Below are 20,045 nucleotides of genomic sequence, written 5' to 3'. Positions count from 1 at the left end.
TTTTGCTAGATATCTACGTTTTCCCGTGGCGCTTTGCAGCACTGGCAACGCAACTGTGAGCGTCAGCTGTCTTTCCGCCCATCTGGCAACTCTATCAAAATTATTTGTTGTTCTAAGAAACATGCGTTGCTATTACGAGGAGCTTGAGCTCCAAAGAAACGCTAACGATGGGGACATCAAGACTGCGTACCGTAAGATGGCCCTGCGCTGGCACCCGGATAAGAATCCCGACCGACTGGCGGAGGCCAAAGAGCGCTTCCAGCTGATCCAGCAAGCGTATGAAGTTCTGTCTGATCCTCAGGAGCGGTCTTGGTACGACAACCATCGCGAGCAGATATTGCGCGGCAAAAACTCCGATTATGCGGAGAACTCCCTAGACGTGTTCCGGTTCTTCACGAGTTCCTGTTACAAGGGCTATAGCGACGATGAGCACGGCTTTTACCGCGTGTACACCGACGTCTTTGTCCAAATCGCCTCGGAGGACTTAGAGTTCATGGACAAGGACGACCGGCTGGGGATGGCGCCTGACTTTGGTCATGCGAACAGTAGTTACGAAGATGTAGTGGGTCCGTTCTACGCCTTTTGGCAGGCTTACAGTACCCGGAAGACCTACGACTGGCTGTGTCCCTACGATGTTCGCGAAATAAAAGAGCGCTTTATCCTACGAAAGGTGGAGAAGGAGATGAAAAAGATCGTGCAGGCTGCCCGCAAGGAACGCAACGAAGAGGTGGGCAATTAATTCGCTTGTTCTTCCGAGACACATTTTACTTACCTCATTTACTTAGGTTCGCAACTTAGTCAACTTCGTGCGAAAAAGGGATCCCAGAGTGCACGCCTACAGGCGCATGCTTGAAGAACGCGCCGAGGCCAATCGACTTAAGCAGGAGGAGAAGCGCAAAGAGCAGTTAAGGAAGCGACAGGAAGAACTGGCATCCGTCAGGAAGAATAATGTCTTTAACGAGGGCTACGAGGAACAGCTTAAGCAGTTGGAGCAGCAGTACGATAGCGAGTCAGAAGATTACACGGGTGAAGACGAGAACGACGAGGATGGCGAGGACTTCGACCATGAAGGCGGCCAGGAAGCCGAGGAGTACGAAGTGGAGTATGTAGACGATCTTTACTGCGTGGCATGCAACAAGACATTCAAAAACGCCAAGGCGCGTGCTAATCACGAAGAAAGCAAAAAGCATAATGAAAATGTCGACCGGCTGTGCCAGGAAATGGAGGAAGAAGAGGACGCCTTCCACAATGCACCCCATGAAGACAGTTTAATGGGCGTACAGGAATCGCTGGAAGAATTGCAAGTCTCCGAGGATCAGATATCTTTCGACGGGGTTCCAAGCGAAGAAGAATCTTCGCTAGCCAAACGATCCAAAAAAAACAAAAAGGCAAGGAAGTCAGCTGTCAAGCAAGCGCAGGCGGAAGGCAGTGATGAACCAGATGAGCCAATAGAACAGAAAGCAATCAAGAGCGAGTCAGAGGATGAAGACTGGAGTAAAGGCAAAAAAGCGAGCAAAAAGAGTAAAAGCAAAAAGACGACGACTAAGAAGGTGAAGCTATTAGAGCAAACGGTTTCGGAACCGAATACACAGGAGGCCACGGTGGCTCCAAAAAGCGGAGATGAGGACCTCGACCCGACCAAGCCGCAACACACTTGTGTTACCTGTAGGCTCGTCTTTGACTCCAAGAACAAGCTGTTTGCCCACCTAAAGAAGACGAACCATGGTGTCTACATACCTAAGGCAAAGCCTGATGTAGAGGGCAAGCCTCCTGGCAAAGCTAAGGGCAAGCGCAACAAGTAGGGTCGTATGGGATATCCATACCCAAGCCTTGTATCTATACTGTAGAATGTTAAAAGTTTATTTATGCTAATGATAAATTTAATTCGAGAATGAAGTAAAGTATGCTCGCTCCAAGTCAGACAGTGTTCTTATTGTATCCAAAGGCAGCTACGGAATACAGACCAGTTTGCTGCCCGCCTCCACGCGTCTGCGAACTCGGGTTCGCATATTGGAAGACTCTGCCTTTAGGCTTATACCGGCTGCAGTAAATGTTAGAAGTAACCCAATGATTCCGCAGTAGAAGGAAACTCCTGTAAGGATTACGTTTAGTAAGTTTCTACGATCAGTTTCAAAGAATTACCTATGCTACAGTCGGCGGGGTAAAAGGGCTCGGCATCCATGCCGCATAGACGTTGAATCCGGTTCGCTCGCCATCCCATCGGATGCAGAAATAGACCCAACATCATACATATTCCTATAAACAATGCAAACTTAACTGCTGCGAGGATATCGCAGTAATGGGTACTTACCTGCTACCACCTGGGCGCAGGCCGTCATGTTGTGTATGCTCTTGCCACAGGCCGACTGGCGGCAGCAGGTGATCAGGGTCAGGAGCACCGTTACAGAGAGTATACTAAATCCCAGCGTGACGAAGAACATTGCCGCTTTCCATTCGCTTGGGTAAACGCTACTGTCCGTAGCCAGTCCGTCCAAGTCGAAGCGGCCGCATTGGAATCCGCCCTCCTGCATGACCTTGCAGCGCGTGTAGATGCCCACCGAGGATTGGCGGTGAGGGCTGGAGGTGGAGTCTGTTCCTTGGGCGGGGCCCACCAGCCACCTGGGCGTGACCAAGGCCACAGCGAAGAGCATGTCCGCCACCAGGGAACAGAGGAACCACACCAGACTGGCGCTGGTGATAATAACGTAGCACATTTCGATGCACCAGATTTTCCGGAGTACACAGATTCAGCGATCGACGACGGACGACCGCAACGCGTCAGCACTTGCCGGATAGATAATAGACTCTAAGCGCTCTTGCGTTGTCTGGGCACGCACATCCCACACCCACTTTGCCGTCACCCACCACCACCGTCGCACCACTCGCCACCACCAGCAGCGCGGGGCCAGACCAGAACTTCCTCCCAGCTGACCAGCCCGAAATGGAATTGTTTATTTTATGTTTTGGCCGCTCGCTGTTGTGCGCTGCCTTCTGCCGTCTGTTTTATGTTATTCACCCCACTCACACGCGCGCGGAGGGTGACTGGGGGATAGGGGGAGCACGAGGGCGAGGGCGAGGCAGTAGACCGCCCAGTCCGCAGCTCTTTCAAGAACTCAATTCGCAGCTGACGTCGAAGCGAGTTGAAACAGAGTCGAGCGCGGAAATAACTCTGCCTCGATGGCGTTTTCGCTTATCCCCCAAGCGGCTGCAGTTATTTGGCAACTTTATTCCACACTCTGGAACTTTGGATCTGAGCTTCCGTTCGCGCAGGCGTGTCTGCTGCCGTTCCTCGCCAGCGTCATCTCTCGCCGACTCCGACCGACCGAATGAATGGAGCCCATTAAAGCCAGCTGCAGTCGCAGACGGAGCCAGGCCCCAATCGGAGCACTGGAAGAAAAGGTTTGGTGAATCACATTTTAATAATAACCCGAAAGAATTTAAGAAACTGAATTACTATTAACCTTATCCGTTTGGTAAGAATGTTTACTTAGAGGAATAAAGAATATAAAATATTGTAATTTAATGAAGAACTTTTTTATTTTCTAAGTCGCATGTATTTTGTATATTTTTAAAACTTATTTCCTATGTTTTCAGTGCCTTATGCAGATGTGGGCGCCGATTTCTCATTGAGAGCGTGGAAATCCAGACATTCCGAATTCAGAATCAGTCCCCGAATAGCTCTCCCTGGCTCTCTGCACACACGTTCGAGTTGGATCCAATCTGTCGACTCCACCACCACCAACCCCACCATTGCCTCCACCCCCGTTCGGGTGAGTAATGCACGCCGCCACTTCGATTCAAACTGATCATGTGCAATTCCGATCGAAACGATCTTCGGTCGAGCGGTTATCAGTTGGCCGAGTCTGTTGGGGGCCATTGCGTCATCCGCACTGTGTTTGTGTACAGTGATCGTGACCGAGGCCGTAATGAGATCCGTACACAAAGTGCGCAGCCTCCGGAAAGCACTTTCACTCTCCCTTTCGTTGCCGGAACCAATCCGCGGCTCATCACTTGCCATTAGCCGAGATGTCGCGCCGGATGGTCTTCCTGCAGTTGCTGCTGTGGGCAGTAGTTGAGGGTCACTACTACTACGACTACGGCTACTGGGAGATCAACGAGCCTCCACCGCTTTGCTCCGACTACGAAATGCTGGTGGTCAATACCCACCAGTGCGTGAGGCGCTGTAACATCGTCTGCCGGAATGGAGTGTGCTTCGAGGACGGACCCTGTCCCTGTGCCGACCAGTATCTGGCGGGTAATCCGGATGGGTTGGTGTGTGCCGCAGAGTGCCTCCCCGGGTGCGTGGCGGCAGGTGGCTACTGCGCCGCACCAGACCTCTGTGTGTGCCGTAAGGACAGGCACTACTACTTTGATCCCCTCTCCCAAAAGTGCCGCCACAGGGCTGCCCGTCTGCTGGACCCCTGCCTTGGGTGAGTATGATTCTTGCTCCTCACCTTAACGCTTGGGAACTGTACATACGTACATGTTCATGTACCCTTTCTCATTCGCAGACGCTGCACACATGGCACCTGCTCCTCCGACGGACGGTGCATCTGTGCCCAGGGATACGAGCTAAGGGACAGCCTTCTTCACGGACAGCAATGCATGCCAATCTGTGATCAGTAAGTTTGATTGTCGCTTTATCTTTTCGCCATACTGACCCTAAACTGTACCTCCAGCAACTGCGGACCACGAGCCTACTGCTTCGCTCCCAACTTGTGTGCCTGCCGGCACAAACAGCACCATTTTGCTCACAACGGCATCTGCTCGAGGGACTATTGACCTAGAGAGGAGGTTTGACAGCAATGGGGCTGTTTTAAGTCCCGCTGATGACGTCTGGATTTTAATATATTTATTGTTTAGGTTTATAATTATTAAGGAATTAAACTACAAAACTATGTTACGCTTTTGATTAATTTAAAAATCGAATGGAAAGGCAATCTTGTCTTTGGAAACGGTAATAAGGAGTAACATAAAGTAATCTATAATTCGTCCATATCAAAATACCAAATTAAAAAACACAAAGAGACACACTAACTTTATTAAGTGCTTACCCTGTAATAATTATTGGGCAACAATATATGTGTGTACTTACGCTTGATAGTTCGTACTGAGTCCGGAAACTTAAGTGCCTTACCTTTTGCAGGGCACAATTCAGAGAGCGCAGTGAGATTTTGATTTTAAAGAGCGCATGTCAACTGGTTTGGTTGTGGTGTTGTTGTTGCCGCACCCACCCCGCCGAATTACAAAGATACTTTGTTATTGTTTATAACAAATCGGACACATGGAAGTGCAGAATACTACAATATACAGTCTACAATTTCCGATCGCCGCCGATCAGCAGAGAAACCGGAGCAGACATGCGTACGTGTTCTCCAGAGGCGTCTCCTACTAAAATGCTGCCAAGGGGGTATCGTAGAGGGAGCGTGGATCTGAAGAGGGGCTTCTGTGTTCAGATGTTATTAGGCCATTGATAAGGCCCGAATTTTAAAGTGTTTGTGCTTGCGGGGCCTATAATATTTGGGGTATTTCAACTAACCCACACCCCCTAGAGGGTATTTCTTAGATAAAGACCAGAACCGTCATTTTTAGCTTTGCGCGTGTGGCGTGTTATTGTTTTACTTGTTGTTGTTTCACTAGAGGCGGGCCTCTTGGTCTCGACGACAAGGCACAGTGGGCAGAGTCACTAAACAGAGGAGATCATTTTGTCTTTCTTTTTTCAATTTTGATACCTGAGAAATTGTATATATAACATAATTATTATTTATGCATTGCTATTCCTCGTAGTGTCGTGTATTACGTTCGTATACAATGGATTTATATAAATTGAACCAATAACACGTTGTGATGAGTTCCACTGTGCCAGCAGCAATAACAACAAAAACATTGGCAGGCGGCAACACCGTGTCCGCAGCCGTTGTTCTCCATCACGATTCAGTTGGAGTTTTGCTGGCCATCGGCGCGGTTGTATCTCTGCTGGAGCTCCTGCACACCATCCTATCCAATCCCGAAGAGCTCTCTCGCCTTTGCTTAGTGCAGCAATTTGCAATTTTAATTATCTGCAAGGCGGTTCGACCAGAAACTGAAAGACACGAGAAAAATGGGCCAAGCAAAGGTAAGCTGAGTAAGAGTGCAGCACACTGTAAAGCCCACGCACACATGCACACTATTAGCTTGTGTATGCGCATCCCTTATCCTTCGTCCTTGGCAAGTGGGCAGCACCAAATGGAAAGCGTGGAAAAGCCTGAGTGCTTGGCCACCAAATTTAAGGCATTTTAAGTTATCCGATCCATCGGAGGGTTGTCAGATAGTTTATTGAAATTTTTAAGATATCTACATATGTATGTATGTTGAGTGTGAGCTGCCGCCTGTTCTGGGTTATGTAAGCGGATTCGCCAAGATGCTTTGATGCAACCGCTTGCCTAACAATGACATTGATTTAAGGCCGCTCGCGTGTGTTATCCATTTACTGCAATGATTAGACCGATTTAAGCAATTATTAATGCGTCTAATTACATGTGTACAGATATGGAGTATATACATACATACATATATACCTGAAGAGGCGTAGCTGCTGCGCAGTTTGTGAGGCACGCACTCAGCCTCAAAAATACGAAACAGCTATGTACATATATTAGCAACAATAACCGACTTTAAGAATAAACGTGTGAATGCACGAAACCGGTTGAGCCATCCCATCCTCGCCCAAAAAGCCGTTCAGCTGAGAATCTCGCCAAACACCGAGACGTTTCGTGAACCTTATCAATAACTTGCGGTGGCTAGCCAGTGGAAAGTATTCGGATCTCCTGATAAGCCACGGCGATCGATTGATACCAGTAGAGCAAACTCTCACAAGATACCACCTGTTTATCAGATCTCTAACCTAACCCTACTTATCTGTCTTTTCGCCACACCCACCTCCCACGCACTCCACAGAAAGTCTCCTCCGCCTTGAGCAAGCTCTTCGTGTACGGCGCCCTCAAGTACGGGCAGCCCAGCAACTCAATCCTGGCCAGCTCTGGCAACGGCTTCGCTAAGTTCTGGTGCAAGGCGACCACCACCCAAAAGCTGCCGCTGGTGATCGCCACCCGCTACAACATTCCCTTCCTGCTGAACAAGCCCGGAGTGGGATATTACGTAACAGGGGAGATCTACGAGGTGGACGACCGAATGCTCAATTCCCTGGACAACCTGGAGGATTGCGAGGAGATCTACACTCGCGAGATGCACGATATGAACATTGGCGTTGGAGAAGGGTGAGCATTAGTCGGATCTGACGTCATTTCAGCAATGTGGTGTGATGGGTCACAATTTCCTTTCCAGAACCGTTCCATGCTGGGTGTACCTGCTGCAGAAGTACCCGGAGAACCTACTCAGCCTGCGCTACTTGTCAAGCTACGAGAACTCAACCACCCATCCATACATTATGCGCCATCGCCGCACCCACAAGCATCCGGCCCAGGACGACCTCACCTACGAGGCCCAGAACTAATAGCCTAGGTTGTGGTATAGCCCGTTTCTTTGGATGTGCTCTGGATAGCCTGGCCACTAATCTTATGTTACCGTAGTTGCATTTTAAGACCGTACTTGCAGACGCAGATGTACTGATCGATATATACCCGTATATATTGGCAAATGATATAAACTGATACATATGTACCATACGCATTATTTAGGTTTTAGCGAACGTAGTCTGTAATTTGATAGTTTTCGACAAACAAAGCAAATAAACTGAAGCAATTTAAAATAAAATAAAATGCCCTCTCATTCTGTTATAGAAGTAAGATGCTAGACTGCAGTCCCTGGTAATTTTCCACAGCCCACTGCCGGCCGAGTGCTTCAGTTTCTCGCGGTGTACGGAGGCTAGATTCGGTGCGAATGGCAGCAAGAAGAAGAGCGGACGGGTTATGTCGACTGTGCAATCTACAGGTCGGATTTGATAGAACGATACCGCTTGAAACTGATAAGCCTGGCGGCGGGAAGCGCAATGGCTGAAAAGCTGAGAATGGCGGCAAGGGTCTTTGTGTATGGCACGCTGAAGCGCGGTGAGCCCAATCACCACTGGCTGACGAAAAAGGAGAACGGCCAAGCCCGATTTCTTGGCAGGGGGAAAACGGAAACGAAGTTTCCCCTGGTTGTGGGAACCCGCTACAACATTCCATTTCTGCTCGCCCGGCCGGGTGAGGGGAACCACATAGAAGGCGAAGTCTACGAAGTGGACGAGACCATGCTCTCCAAGCTGGACATACTAGAAGACTACCCGGACTACTATGATCGCGAGCAACAAACCATATTAATGGAGCAGAATGAGTATGAGAAAAGACACTAGAGTAGTTATGCTAGTGTCGTTAGTATGAGGATGTGGGATGATGGCCAGATGTGGTAACTCACTATTGCCCTTATGTGTAGAACCATTCAGTGCTGGCTGTACCTGATTCGCAACTTCCCGGACAAGATGCTGGCTAAGGAGCTGCTGATCTCGTACCACAACACCCCGGAGAGGCCGTACAATGAAAAGTCAGTTCGCACTGTTTCAGCAAGAGATGATCTGTCTTACTGATTTTGCAGCTACTTGGACAGCTGCCCGGAGGACCTCGCCATGGATGAGTGAGACACGAAAACTTATAAAAAAGTAACGTTTATAAACGGATTTCAACGCATGGGTATTATTCGTATTGTATTACATTAATCCATTTTTCAAAATGCAAAACGAAATGAACAATAGTAGTTTGTGGTTTAGGGTAAGAGTAGCTGTGGTGGTTTATATGAATCAAAAAGCCTAGAAAATCTGCATGTGCTGGCGTAGAACCCTGGGATGACTTGAGCTCGGCAGCGGACACTGTGGTAGATAGCGGTTCCCGTGGCCAGCAGTAGCACCGTTGGCGTGGACTGACCTAGCTTGCTTCGTCGTCGAGCGACTGGAATCGGTTGGATGCCGCCACCGGGGCAGCCGTGGACTCCTGAACGCGCTGGAAACGGCTTCCGTGACGGACTTCTTCGAAGGCGGGTTCGTTTTTCTTCTTGCGCTGTTCCTCCGGACGCGCCGCACTGAGTGTTGGGAAAAACTCGGTATTGGTGATGTCGGGGGCGGCGCGTCGTGGACGCAATGCCCCCCCAGTAGGGCCGCCTCCCAGTCCGCTTCCGGCCTGCTGCTGCAGAGAATTCGATTAAACTCGATCTGGATCGTCTCGCTCTTCCAACTTACGCTGTATCGTAGCGCGGGTGAAACGTAGGTCTTGGACGAGGGCTTTTCCACCTCCACGGGCACCGGAATTTGCATTACCTCCTCGGCTGGGACAACTTTCTTCCAGGGTCCGTGGCCGACGCGCTCCTTGTTTACCTCCGCGTTGTCATACCCATTGCTGTCCTCATCGTCCTCGTTGTAGTTCCCGCCGTCCGGGGCAGAGGGCACTCGAGCAGCTTGCGACTCGGAACTTTCCTGGGCAGTTCTGGAACGGGCCGAAGAGCTATAGAAAGCGAGTTTTCGCAATATGCGGGGTCAAATGGAAAGTTAATCAATGGAAGCGGCCTTTTCTCCTGCTCGTGGCATAGGCGGTCGGCGTAACGGTCGAAAACTCACATGGTGCTCAGCTGGCCGATCTTTAAACCACTGTAGTCCTTGCGCTGCTCCTCCTCGAACTCCTTCCATTCCTCCTCGACGGGCTACGGAGCGGCAAAACAATGAACTTATAAGCATGCCCTAGGTGGCGAATAGGCGCTGATTTCACCAGACTGAGATTCGGACTCACCGGGGCGGACTCTGGCACCTTGGTGCCGCTATTCTCGTTTTCGCCTACCACTGCCACGCCGCCAGCGGCTGCCTCGGGTTTTTTGGGCTTGACCACCTCGCGCTTGGTACCGTCCTCCAGGTTCTTGACCATATCGTCGGCGGTCACGAACTTAGTCTTGTTCTTGGACTTCTTCTTGTCCTTTTTCGCGAAGAAATCGTCCAGTTCGGCCATGGCTTGCAATTAATTATAAATGAATAAAATTCGCGACAGGAAATTTGGAGAACAACTCTGCACGCCTTTTGTGCCAGATGTATCGATAACCCGACCAGGGCTGGAGATTCCTGGAAATTCGCAGCGAAATTACAAGATGTCGATATAATTTCACTATGTAATTTATATAATTCATGCTTTTTTCATACCTGGAATTAACTGATGGTTTATTATAACTAATCAGCTTGGACAATACTGACAGCACTATCTTAGCAGGCCAAGCATCGATATATCATCTGCGTGATATCGATATTTCCAACTTTGGCGGCCTTTTTTAAAGCATCAGTTGGGACGTGACGTCAGCAACATATTCATTTTTTGCAACAAAATTTGTAACATGCATAATTTAGCGTGTGCAAAAATCAGAGGAAAGACTGCATTAATTACCAATATTCGCGACATTGTGCAACAATAGATTTGCATAGGAGATTGATAACCACCTAATTAAGGCAAACAAAGTGGAAACCACCGCCGCGGTGGCTGCGAATGCAAAGCTGGACCATTGTGTAATGGAAACCAATTCGATCCGTTGCTAATTTTGCATCCATAATGTTGCCAATATATCTTATTTGAGACAAAGCAGCAAAGCCAATAAAACTCGTCCAAATGGCAAAGCTAATGTTTCCAAAATATGCCCAAGAGTTCCTGGGCCTGGGACTTGCATCTTGTGGTACCCAGCAGGCCCGCCCATGTCGTCAAAAGTCAACTACTTGGCCCATCACTTGGACCCAGCCTCAGCCTCTTAGGCCAGACGGCCAGTTCCGTCTAGATTAGCCGAGCTAATAGATATTTATGTCTGTACCAACACCTGCCGAATACCTACCACAGTACGGTGTGCAGCCAGGCCAGTGGTTTGTTAGTTGCTTCGTTTCGGCTTGGTTTGCAACATCCCAGAGCACTGCTAGCCCACTCCACAGCGTATTCATATTGACAACCACCGAGCTGGTCGCGTTCAGTCTTCTTTCGAGCTTCGCAGCGTGCACACCGCTCCCTCCACTATTCGATTCGATTCGATCCGAACTAGTAAGCTCCGAACCGATATAGTCTCGCATTAATTCGCGTGCGCGAGAGTTTGATACCAATATTGCAAGTGTTTTATTTGAGGAGAATACCAAGCACTCAAGGTAATTGAAACACTTAGTAGCTCCAAAATAGTTTCGGCTTGCAATCTAGCACTCCGCCGACCTCATCTCGACCTGCGATTCCTCCTTGTGATTACCGCATTGTAAAGACAATGCTGCTCATTTTTCGGGGCTATTAGGCTGCAATTCGAGGCATTTGCCAGCCCAGCGAAGCGTTTAATTGGGGATAACAAAGGTAGGCCCCACTAGTTTTGTACCGTGTCTTGTCTAGTGGCTGCCCTACTGAGTTTGATTTCGAGATACGCTCGTGAACCCCCGTCTATGTCAGGGTCGTGTCATGACCTGTCGCAAAGTCTGATATTTCGATATTCCACATTTTCCGCTTCGAGTTCCGAGGTTTTGTCTGGCCCTTTGCATATATTTGAACCTCGGCTTGCGGCTTGCTGCTAATTTTATGTGTCGGGGTTTCATCTCATTTGTATCAATGCTGATCCAATACAAAAGCCATTTACATACTGAGGGGGTTTTTTATTTAAATATATCGTGAGACTACGTGAGCAAAGGCCAAATGGGAAATGGAATGGAAGAATTGCCAAACATTTAAAATTTGTTCGATTTCATGGTTTAATGTCTCAGCCTCAAGTGGCTTTCTTAATGATCCTCCACACAGCCACATCCGCAGCTCTTCTGCGTCTTCGAGCTTACGTTGCCTTAGAAAAGGGGTCATTGGTACGCCGCAGTCAGTCAATCAGTCACTGCGCTCCAATGGGTTTATTAACTGCAGACCGATTGCAGGCTGCACTTTGCATTGGAAAATTTTAATGGCCCCATCATCGTTAGCCAGTTCTGAGGTCGCAATCGAGTTGCAACAACACAATATTACTTAGGCTAAAAAGCAGCAATATGTAAACAAGAGGAGCACACCATCGATAAACACAGCCACATACAAGCTAATTAAAGATTCCAAAATGTTTCTACTTACAACTGATATACCGGTTTTGGCTCTAATAAAAATATGACAAACGAAGGAGAGAAACAAATATCATAAGATAAAGAGTCTTGTCGTTTCGAATAGGGTCAATTTGCGTTTGCGTAATATCAAAGAGCTTAAAAAACACTCTTGCCAATTGTGGGGAAGGTAAATATAAAATGGTATACAAAAATTTTCGGATTTGAATTTTTCGATTTCGACGTAATTTTTGCAAATCGTTCCGCTACATCAATATGCCTAAGAACCTAATACATAGATGGTAACAGCTCAAACAAGTTTCTTGAATTCCATTATCTTTGTGATGCTCCGTGTTGAATACTATGCACACATTGTCCTTTAATTAAAAATAACAAATAAGTTATGTTATTTTAGTTGTTTATCAGTATTTTGCATTAGTTACAGTTTTCTGATTCGTCTCTTTCTCACTTGTCCGCCCCAATTGGGATCAAGTTTGTGGCCTAAGTCTTTCGTTTACAAAATGAAAATGAAGCTCCGTTGTTTTAGGTTCAGTTTTAATAAATACGTTTGTGTGTAATGCTCATGACTTCGGGTTTGACAACTTGGGTCGACCGAAATTTGGCTCTCAAAATTTGTCTCAATGTGTGTATTTCGAGGATTGCATAAGTGCAGGCAATCTGAGGTTGTTTCTCGGGCTGTGGCGCTGCTCTCGTTGGTTTCACACATTCGGCGGACGCGTTTTAATTGGCCATAAAGCCGAAAACTGGGGCTCAGTAACAAGCCCCTAAAGGCAGGTGCCGCGAGGCGAGATGAAGGAGAACCGCAGTGATCCAAGTGAAGTGATCCCAGAAACAGCTCCAGCCACATAGATTATAGCTTGTAGTTCAAGGTGCATGGGGCTGCTGCGTCATGATTCCTTGCGATTTCCATCTTCGCCAGCTCTGCTCTGCTCTGCTGGAGGAGGTAAACACTCATTGCCGGAGATACAGTATTGGACATATGCATACACTTGGGCGGGGTGTGACCACAATCGAGCTGCAATAAATAGGTAAACAAGTACGTCCGCTCGGTCTTGCGTGAAATGTCATGACATGCCCAAAGTGCAAGGCACAGGCACAATCCACAATTCGAGATTGCCGAGCAGATGTGGCCAACTGTAACGCGGCTGCAATCCAACCCAGCCGCATGCAGATTGAGAAACAAATACTTGCAACAATCCCCGTCGGAGGGGGAGATATAAAGGCAACCTGGCACGCTAGACGGGTTCGATGCCAGCTACCCCTGGAAATTGCATAAGCCAGCAAAGAAATGCGAATCCACAGGCGCAATCGAAAATCCAAATAGAAACCGAAAGTCCACTGGAAACCAGTTTGCGGCAGGTTCAGCTCACTGGTTGCTGCTGGTGGTGGCTGCTTCCAAGTCGAACACCAGATGTGGCAAGAGGGGCACGCGTGGCCAGAATTAGCCCCAGTTTTTCCAGCACCACTTGCGCCATTCGCTTGCCAATCACTAGTTTTTCCTTTGACTGGTTTTCGCATTCCCGGAATGCTTCTTGCGTCACTCCATTCCCATTCCCACTCCCAGAAGGTGTGCTAATACACCCCTTTCTTGCAGCAAGATGACGGTGGATCTATCGCCTGTGCAGGAATACTATAAGGATAAGACGATCTTCATCACTGGAGCGTCTGGGTTCATGGGCAAAGTTCTGCTGGAGAAGTTGCTCTACTCCTGCCACTCCCTCAAGGAGGTGATCATCATCTGTCGCCCGAAGCGCGGCAAGGCACCGGAGACGCGTCTCGAGGAGATGTTCAAGCTGCCCATCTTCCAGCGCATCAAGGACGAGCGGCCGGAGATGCTCAAGAGGGTTACCATCTACCAGGGCGACGTCACCTTCGACCGTAAGTGTAGCGCTCATGTTCCGCACTTTAATATCGACTGATTTGCATTTCCTTCCCTTCAATTGCAGAGCTTGGGCTCAGCGGGGAGAGCCTCAAGCACGTGACCGAGAACACTAACATTGTTTTCCACATGGCGGCCACCCTTAAGCTGGAGGGCAATCTTCGAGACGCCATCGACATGAACTTGCTGGGCACCCGGCGAGCGCTCAACGTGGCCAAGGAAATGAAGCAGCTTGAGGCCTTCATCCACTTGTCCACGGCTTTCTGCAACTGCGACCAGGAGGTGATGTATGAGAAGGTTTACGAGTTCCCACACAAGCCGGAGGATCTTATGCGACTGGCCGAGTGGATGGACGTGAAGACCCTGGACGCCATTACGCCGGATTTGCTAAAGCCGCACCCCAACACCTACACCTACTCAAAGCGCCTGGCGGAGCTTCTGGTGCGCGACCACTACGAGTCCATGCCCGTCATCATCGCCCGTCCCAGCATCGGTAAGTGACCTTTTGAGCACGGATGCCACCTCGCTGTTGCCTATCCGCGTCGCTTTGGCCTGCGGCGAATCGATTTATCAGAGTCGTTAATTCTCCATGTCTCTGGACGGGATTGCTTGCTTGCTTGGTAGCCAGCTGCGCTGGAAGCGAAATGGAGACTGCAATTGCCAGCCGCCAGTTCCCCTCTAACTAATAACTAATAATGCGCCTCCGCTTATGCCGTCTTAAGTCTATGTCTGTGTCTGTGTCTGTGTCTATGTTGCCCTGGCTTGCTTATTATTTATATCTTTTTCGGCCACCTGGCGTATTTGTTGGACGTCTCTGCCTGAATGTACGATCTGTCTGCGCTGGCAGTCAATTAAAGTTTTCTATTAGCAGTTTTTGGCCAACCTGAGAGGTCGTTATTCATAGGAGGTGGAGAAACTATTGGGCAGAAACCAGTCTGACCATTTGCAAATGCAAATCTGCAAAATCAAACACTAATTAATTTGAAGTTGGGTGGTAATTTGATATGAAAGTATACTGTTTTCCGTGATGATTTCCTGCCAGTAGTACTCTATGTGAAGAAAAAGCAACATACAATTTATTTAATCGAATCTTCTATTTGTATACAACATATGATCTGAATAAGTAGAAAAACTGTCCAGACAAGGTTAGGAAAATGTTTGTGAATAGGTATTTCCGATGGCAGCTCCCCTCAAACTTATTTAATGATAGGCTAGCTGAATGCTGAAATCGATAGGAGTGGATGAATGTTGCATTTGTAACCGGGCGGGTTCAAGGCAGGGGTGACCTGCTTAGCTGGGCAAATAGCCCATGGATACACCCAATATAGACGGGTTACGTCCTCGTTTGCTAACTGGCGAGCAAAGTTCGGCAGAGTTCGCCGATTTTAGCAGATCTTCAGAGACATTAGCAGATGATAATGAATGTACTTGTTGGGGATTGGGTTGCTTTGGTGCTAGTTATAAGCCGCTTCTTGCCACCTACCGCTAATTCGTCAAGTGTTTACGCTTTCCGTGTGTTTTATGACATCGCCACTGGTTGATCTCGCGTCCTCCTATTCGGCGCGGGCTCACCCGCTTGACTCTTCCGCTGCCGCGCTTCTTAATACGTACACCGCACATGAACCACAGCAGCAGCAATACAGGTCTGAGCCACCACAAACCGCCAACCAACACCACCACAACCACAGCGCTTGAAAAGATAGAGCCCGATTACATGGCATGGTTTACAGCATTGCTTAAAACAACCAACTACCTCAACCACTGCACACAAACGCCGTCGTCATTGACCAAAAAGTTCAATGAGCATGCAATGAAAACAAAGAAGACAGAAACGCCCCGCTTTACCCTTCCTCTGCCTCCGCATCCGCCTCCGCCCTCGCATCCGCATCAGCCTGATCCCAGGAACGTCTGGGAGGAGGAGTCCCAATTTGAACTCATCTCCCGCACGCCCAGTGTCGCCGTCGGCGTACGAGCCTGTCCCGGGATGGGTGGACAACCTTAACGGACCCACCGGGCTTATGGTGGGCGCCGGCAAAGGTGTCATCCGCTCGATGCTGATTGACACGCGCCACCTGTCCGAGGTGATTCCGGTGGACTACGCCATCAATGGACTGTGCGTGATCCCCTACCAGTTTGCCAAGATGACGGAGCGGCCGAAGGACGTGCCGGTATACAATATCACGTGCGCTGACCACCGGAAGATGCAGTGGGGCGAAGTAATCGAAATGAGTAAAGAAATAGGGTACCGATACCCGATGGAAGCGGGTCTCTGGTATCCAGACGGATGCATCACCACCAACAAACTGCACCACAACATTAACGTGCTGCTTTTCCACTGGCTTCCCGCCTATTTGATCGACTTTATCCTGCTGCTGCTTGGCCAGAAGCGATTGTAAGTTGCGGACCCTGTGGATCGTGGACACAGATCTTGATCCTCTCTTCCTAGCATGATCCGCGTCCAGAACCGCATCTCTGTGGGCCTCGAAGTGCTGCAGTTCTTCACGATGCGCGCCTGGTTCTTTAAGTCGGACGCCTACTCCTCTCTGTGGGCCATGCTAAACGAGGCGGACAGGAAAAAGTACGTAGCGCGAGCGTAGAAGGGTACTGAGTTCACTTAATCCGAAACACCTGATCCCACCCAAAAGCTTCAATATGGACATGGATCCCGAGGAGACTGTCCCCATGTACATTGAGTCGTGTGTCCAGGGAGGGCGACAGTACCTGATGAAGGAGTCGCCCGATAGTTTGCCCCGCGCCCGGCTCCAGCTGAAGCTGTAAGCGAGACTCGCCCACAGGACCCTAAGCCCTGAGCCCGATCTCTAAGCACGGTCTTCCTTTCATTTATAGAATGTACATCCTGGACCGCGCTTGCAAGACGCTCATCGTGGGCACCCTGTGCTACTGGACCTACGGTTTGGTGGCACGTCTGCTGGGCGTCTAAGATGACGGCCACCCGGGACATTTCCAATCCATTTGCGCGCTTATCTCAATCAATCTCCGCTTAGGTTCGCTTGGGGCATAACTTCGAGCCACTCGACGAGAGGCCTCGAATCTGGTTTTCATTTCTACTTTAAGTGATTATCTATGTTTCGTGTCAAAATAAAAAGTCTGTGTACTGAGCTTATGTGTCTGTGCTTCAAGTGTACAAGTGTTGATCCAGAGGACTCGCGCGACAACACGAACAACACAAACAAAACCCACAAACCCACAGAACACACAGATCACACAGGAGAAAGAGCACAATGATATTTTCCCAGATTGCACACTATTTCCTAACTTCTAAATTCACACACTCATCCTTGGCGAAAACATAGTCCGAACCATACACAACTACACTACTCACACCCACACCCACACCCACACCCACACCATACACACATTCACACATAATACGGCTTCGGTGACCATCATCTTGGGCTCGTGGTATGTAGACTGGTTTCACGCGTTGAGCCGATCAGACGTCCCTTAGTAAACATCTCTTCCTTCCGCCGTGTAGTGTCTCCGGCTGCCTTCGAGCCGTTGCCCGGATGGGTGGACAACCTGAATGGACCGACTGGCCTGATGATCGGATGCGGCAAGGGCGTGATCCGGTCCGTTCTGGTGAATCAGCAGAACAAGGCCGAGGTGATTCCCGTCGACTACGCTATCAACGGACTGATCGTCATTCCCTACGAGTTCAACAAGCAGGCCAAGCGGCCTACCAATGTGCCCGTTTACAATATAACCAATGCGGACCACAGGAAGATGACCATGGGCACCGTTGTGGAGATGAGCAAGCGCATCAACAAGCAGATCCCATTTAACGCGGGCCTATGGTACCCGGACCCCTGCGTTACTACCAACCAATTATACCACAACTTCAACGTGGCCCTGTTCCACTGGCTGCCCGCTTACTTCCTGGACTTCCTGATGCTGATCTTAGGGCAAAAGCGATTGTAAGTTGCGCCGCACTGAATTACCCTAAATGTAGCTTATGTGCCGTTTCCCTCCCTAGCATGCTGAGAGTTCAGGAGAAGATATCCACAGGTCTGGGCGTCCTGCAGTTCTTTACCCTCAATGCCTGGTGCTTCCGATCTGATAGCTACGCCTCCCTCTGGAACAAACTCAACGAGGAAGACAAGGCGATGTAAGTGCTGCTACTGAATATTAACATATTAACATATCAACATCTATTTCCCGTTCAGCTTTAACATGAACATGAACACGGAGAACACCGAGGAGGAGTACATGATTGAGTGTGCCAAAGGAGCTCGAAAGTTTATCCTCAAGGAAAAGGATGAGGATCTGCCCAGGGCGCGCGTGCACATGAAGATGTAAGTTAGGCAAGAGCCTGTGCTACCAACTATGACTTACTCATCTTCACTTCCAGCCAATGGGTCGTGGACGTTGTGTGCAAGACGGTGATTGTGGGACTGTTCTTCTACTACCTCCTTAAGTGGACGGGGGTGCTGGCTATATTCTGATTCTAGTTCTCCGTGGACTTGCATTGGTTTGGTGGTCACAGGCATTTATTTAGTCAATTAGTTTAGTTGTAGTTACGCATATTCGAGGTTTTGAATCCAAATAAATATGATTGTAGGTTGTTGAATATACACATTTCGCCAACTGCGCCGTGTTTCTTTCCCAGTTTCCCAGACCAGTCACCAAATCAGACTTTGTGTCCTAGCATACTGACCTTTACTTTGTTCTCCAGTAACTCCAGCTGTCGCTGAGCCCCTGCCAGGTTGGGTGGACAATATGAACGGACCTACGGGAGTTCTCATTGGCGCCGGCAAAGGAGTTATCCGATCCATGATCTGCAACGGGGAGCTAAAATCTGAAGTCATACCTGTGGACATCGCCATTAACGGCCTAATCTTGTTACCATATCATAACAGTCTGGCGGAGAAGAGGTAAATTTTTCAGACGCCCCCTTGTCAATGTGATGTATAACTTCTGCCACAGACCTCTTCAGATCCCAGTCTACAACTTGACCGTGGACGATGCCAAAAAGCGCACATGGAAATGGATAATGGATGTGGGTCGCGACTTGGGCATTAAGTACCCCTTCGAAGTGGGACTCTGGTATCCCGACGGCAACATGACGTCCAGCAAATTCTATCACACCATCTGCACCATTCTGTTTATGTGGCTGCCAGCCTACCTTATCGACTTCCTACTCCTGATCTTTGGACAACGTCGCTTGTAAAACCTTCAAAAGAATTTGGCAGTTCCGAACAAGAATCTAACCCAAAACTTTTCTGTTTGTCTAGCATGATACGGGTTCAAACCAAAATCGCTGTGGGTCTGGAAGTTTTGCAGTTCTTTACCACGCGAAGCTGGGACTTCAAATCCACACACTTTGAGCAGATCTACAAAGAATTAGGATCTACAGATCGGAGGATGTAAGCAATATAAAACATATGCATCTTGATGCATTAAATAGGCTTGTAACGGAATTGTATTTACGACAGATTTAAGATTAACACCGACGATGTCGACGATTATGAGTACATGAAAGTCAGTATTTTGGGTGGCCGTCAGTATGTGATGAAGGAACCTTTAACTTCGTTGCCGAAATCGCGCATACAATTGAGATTGTAAGTAATTTGTTACTTCCATCTATAGTGTTAAACCAATGCTCTTGTTTGCAGCATGTATGTCCTGGACCGTATTTGCAAAACAATGATAATTTCAGGCCTTCTGTACTGGGTTTCCCAAAAACTGAGAGTAGTCGACCTATTGAGAAGCGCATTCCCTTCTAGTACATAAGCTTCTAGTACATAATATTGTTCTTCAGTTGATTTCTTAACATTTTGTACCTTTTATTTCATGTGCCTTTAAGAAAGGGTTTGTTGTAAATCAGGTCAAAAATATTCAGGTGTTTTGTATACGTAAACTTGTAATTGCAAGTCGTTGAAAATAAAAATTTTAAAACATTAAAATTTGCGAGTTACTGTTCTGGACATACATTTTTAAAGGCGCTGTCTTGAAGTTATAGAAATTTGAAAAAATAAAGACTCACGTCCCAAGCTCTGCAGATCTGAATGGGATTTGTACCAAATCAAGGATGATGTTCCATTGACAACGTTGGTAATGGAATGAATAGAATATTTAGTATCTATTATCACTTGT

At 48.4% G+C, this 20,045-nt stretch overlaps 7 protein-coding genes across 15 annotated transcripts; 5 read left to right on the top strand and 2 right to left on the bottom strand.

Moving 5' to 3' along the window:
• Positions 1–24: 24 nt before the first annotated feature.
• Positions 25–1,916, top strand: LOC27209168 (dnaJ homolog subfamily C member 21). The gene is made up of 2 exons (XM_016184654.3): positions 25–727; positions 786–1,916. Exons 1-2 carry the CDS (start codon positions 122–124, stop codon positions 1,800–1,802), a joined length of 1,623 nt encoding a protein of 540 aa, XP_016029566.1. The 5' UTR covers positions 25–121; the 3' UTR covers positions 1,803–1,916.
• On the bottom strand, positions 1,840–3,343 carry LOC27206196 (LHFPL tetraspan subfamily member 2 protein). The gene is made up of 3 exons (XM_039291541.2): positions 2,312–3,343; positions 2,143–2,256; positions 1,840–2,092 (listed from the first exon to the last, which is right to left on the bottom strand). Exons 1-3 carry the CDS (start codon positions 2,712–2,714, stop codon positions 1,950–1,952), a joined length of 660 nt encoding a protein of 219 aa, XP_039147475.1. The 5' UTR covers positions 2,715–3,343; the 3' UTR covers positions 1,840–1,949.
• Positions 3,272–6,090, top strand: LOC6736158 (wnt inhibitory factor 1). 2 transcript variants are annotated; one of them, XR_006541649.1, is made up of 5 exons: positions 3,272–3,399; positions 3,595–4,430; positions 4,512–4,622; positions 4,680–5,364; positions 5,788–6,090. XR_006541649.1 is itself a non-coding variant. In XM_016181181.3 (4 exons), the coding sequence occupies exons 2-4, from the start codon at positions 4,027–4,029 to the stop codon at positions 4,780–4,782; spliced, it is 618 nt and encodes a 205-aa protein (XP_016029563.1). In that variant the 5' UTR covers positions 3,272–3,399; positions 3,595–4,026; the 3' UTR covers positions 4,783–6,090. The 2 variants fall into 2 exon arrangements, 1 of the variants encoding a protein (XP_016029563.1); XM_016181181.3 differs by having other exon boundaries at positions 4,680–6,090.
• On the top strand, positions 5,941–7,742 carry LOC6736157 (troponin C-akin-1 protein). Its single transcript, XM_002083021.4, has 3 exons — positions 5,941–6,115; positions 6,937–7,256; positions 7,324–7,742. Exons 1-3 carry the CDS (start codon positions 6,101–6,103, stop codon positions 7,490–7,492), a joined length of 504 nt encoding a protein of 167 aa, XP_002083057.1. The 5' UTR covers positions 5,941–6,100; the 3' UTR covers positions 7,493–7,742.
• Positions 7,743–7,862: 120 nt separating this feature from the next.
• Positions 7,863–8,724, top strand: LOC6736156 (putative gamma-glutamylcyclotransferase CG2811). Of its 2 annotated transcripts, none has more exons than XM_016181182.3 (3): positions 7,863–8,310; positions 8,410–8,517; positions 8,581–8,724. In XM_016181182.3, exons 1-3 carry the CDS (start codon positions 7,988–7,990, stop codon positions 8,609–8,611), a joined length of 462 nt encoding a protein of 153 aa, XP_016029562.1. In that variant the 5' UTR covers positions 7,863–7,987; the 3' UTR covers positions 8,612–8,724. The 2 variants fall into 2 exon arrangements, with proteins under 2 accessions (XP_016029562.1, XP_002083056.1); XM_002083020.4 differs by having other exon boundaries at positions 8,569–8,724.
• Positions 8,623–10,072, bottom strand: LOC27208699 (protein CDV3 homolog). Of its 4 annotated transcripts, none has more exons than XM_016184257.3 (4): positions 9,750–10,072; positions 9,581–9,663; positions 9,206–9,467; positions 8,623–9,149 (listed from the first exon to the last, which is right to left on the bottom strand). In XM_016184257.3, the coding sequence occupies exons 1-4, from the start codon at positions 9,960–9,962 to the stop codon at positions 8,895–8,897; spliced, it is 813 nt and encodes a 270-aa protein (XP_016029561.1). In that variant the 5' UTR covers positions 9,963–10,072; the 3' UTR covers positions 8,623–8,894. The 4 variants fall into 4 exon arrangements, with proteins under 4 accessions (XP_016029561.1, XP_016029558.1, XP_016029560.1 ...); XM_016184254.3 differs by having other exon boundaries at positions 8,623–9,152; positions 9,206–9,449; XM_016184256.3 differs by having other exon boundaries at positions 8,729–9,152.
• Positions 10,073–10,934: 862 nt separating this feature from the next.
• Positions 10,935–19,855, top strand: LOC6736155 (putative fatty acyl-CoA reductase CG5065). Of its 4 annotated transcripts, XM_016181186.3 has the most exons (8): positions 10,935–11,125; positions 13,647–13,930; positions 13,999–14,424; positions 18,625–18,823; positions 18,876–19,115; positions 19,184–19,315; positions 19,385–19,510; positions 19,565–19,855. In XM_016181186.3, exons 2-8 carry the CDS (start codon positions 13,651–13,653, stop codon positions 19,680–19,682), a joined length of 1,521 nt encoding a protein of 506 aa, XP_016029557.1. In that variant the 5' UTR covers positions 10,935–11,125; positions 13,647–13,650; the 3' UTR covers positions 19,683–19,855. The 4 variants fall into 4 exon arrangements, with proteins under 4 accessions (XP_016029557.1, XP_016029555.1, XP_016029556.1 ...); XM_016181184.3 differs by lacking the exons at positions 18,625–18,823; positions 18,876–19,115; positions 19,184–19,315; positions 19,385–19,510; positions 19,565–19,855 and adding exons at positions 17,428–17,866; positions 17,926–18,057; positions 18,116–18,244; positions 18,301–18,523 and having other exon boundaries at positions 10,936–11,125; XM_016181185.3 differs by lacking the exons at positions 18,625–18,823; positions 18,876–19,115; positions 19,184–19,315; positions 19,385–19,510; positions 19,565–19,855 and adding exons at positions 15,885–16,323; positions 16,378–16,509; positions 16,577–16,705; positions 16,779–17,055 and having other exon boundaries at positions 10,937–11,125.
• The last annotated feature ends 190 nt before the right edge of the window (positions 19,856–20,045 follow it).

This window comes from Drosophila simulans, chromosome 2R (assembly GCF_016746395.2).
Source record: "Drosophila simulans strain w501 chromosome 2R, Prin_Dsim_3.1, whole genome shotgun sequence".
Lineage (NCBI taxonomy): Eukaryota > Metazoa > Arthropoda > Insecta > Diptera > Drosophilidae > Drosophila > Drosophila simulans.
This window is presented reverse-complemented; position numbering and strand designations above follow the sequence as displayed.

Bases quoted from the DNA above. Each gene is read 5' to 3' on its own strand.
- LOC27209168 (XM_016184654.3), top strand. From the start codon at position 122: ATGCGTTGCTATTACGAGGAGCTTGAGCTCCAAAGAAACGCTAACGAT. The intron at 728-785 runs GTGGGCAATTAA...TCATTTACTTAG, and splicing joins GCAAGGAACGCAACGAAGAG to GTTCGCAACTTAGTCAACTT.
- LOC27206196 (XM_039291541.2), bottom strand. From the start codon at position 2,714: ATGTGCTACGTTATTATCACCAGCGCCAGTCTGGTGTGGTTCCTCTGT. The intron at 2,257-2,311 runs GTAAGTACCCAT...CATTGTTTATAG, and splicing joins CTGCGCCCAGGTGGTAGCAG to GAATATGTATGATGTTGGGT. The intron at 2,093-2,142 runs GTAATTCTTTGA...TAATCCTTACAG, and splicing joins CCCCGCCGACTGTAGCATAG to GAGTTTCCTTCTACTGCGGA.
- LOC6736158 (XM_016181181.3), top strand. From the start codon at position 4,027: ATGTCGCGCCGGATGGTCTTCCTGCAGTTGCTGCTGTGGGCAGTAGTT. The intron at 4,431-4,511 runs GTGAGTATGATT...TCTCATTCGCAG, and splicing joins CTGCTGGACCCCTGCCTTGG to ACGCTGCACACATGGCACCT. The intron at 4,623-4,679 runs GTAAGTTTGATT...CTGTACCTCCAG, and splicing joins TGCATGCCAATCTGTGATCA to CAACTGCGGACCACGAGCCT.
- LOC6736157 (XM_002083021.4), top strand. The intron at 7,257-7,323 runs GTGAGCATTAGT...TTTCCTTTCCAG, and splicing joins AACATTGGCGTTGGAGAAGG to AACCGTTCCATGCTGGGTGT.
- LOC6736156 (XM_002083020.4), top strand. From the start codon at position 7,988: ATGGCTGAAAAGCTGAGAATGGCGGCAAGGGTCTTTGTGTATGGCACG. The intron at 8,311-8,409 runs GTATGAGAAAAG...CCTTATGTGTAG, and splicing joins ATATTAATGGAGCAGAATGA to AACCATTCAGTGCTGGCTGT. The intron at 8,518-8,568 runs GTCAGTTCGCAC...CTGATTTTGCAG, and splicing joins GAGAGGCCGTACAATGAAAA to CTACTTGGACAGCTGCCCGG.
- LOC27208699 (XM_016184256.3), bottom strand. From the start codon at position 9,962: ATGGCCGAACTGGACGATTTCTTCGCGAAAAAGGACAAGAAGAAGTCC. The intron at 9,664-9,749 runs GTGAGTCCGAAT...GCCGCTCCGTAG, and splicing joins AGGTGCCAGAGTCCGCCCCG to CCCGTCGAGGAGGAATGGAA. The intron at 9,468-9,580 runs GTGAGTTTTCGA...CGCTTTCTATAG, and splicing joins ATCGGCCAGCTGAGCACCAT to CTCTTCGGCCCGTTCCAGAA.
- LOC6736155 (XM_016181186.3), top strand. From the start codon at position 13,651: ATGACGGTGGATCTATCGCCTGTGCAGGAATACTATAAGGATAAGACG. The intron at 18,824-18,875 runs GTAAATTTTTCA...CTTCTGCCACAG, and splicing joins AACAGTCTGGCGGAGAAGAG to ACCTCTTCAGATCCCAGTCT. The intron at 19,116-19,183 runs GTAAAACCTTCA...CTGTTTGTCTAG, and splicing joins ATCTTTGGACAACGTCGCTT to CATGATACGGGTTCAAACCA.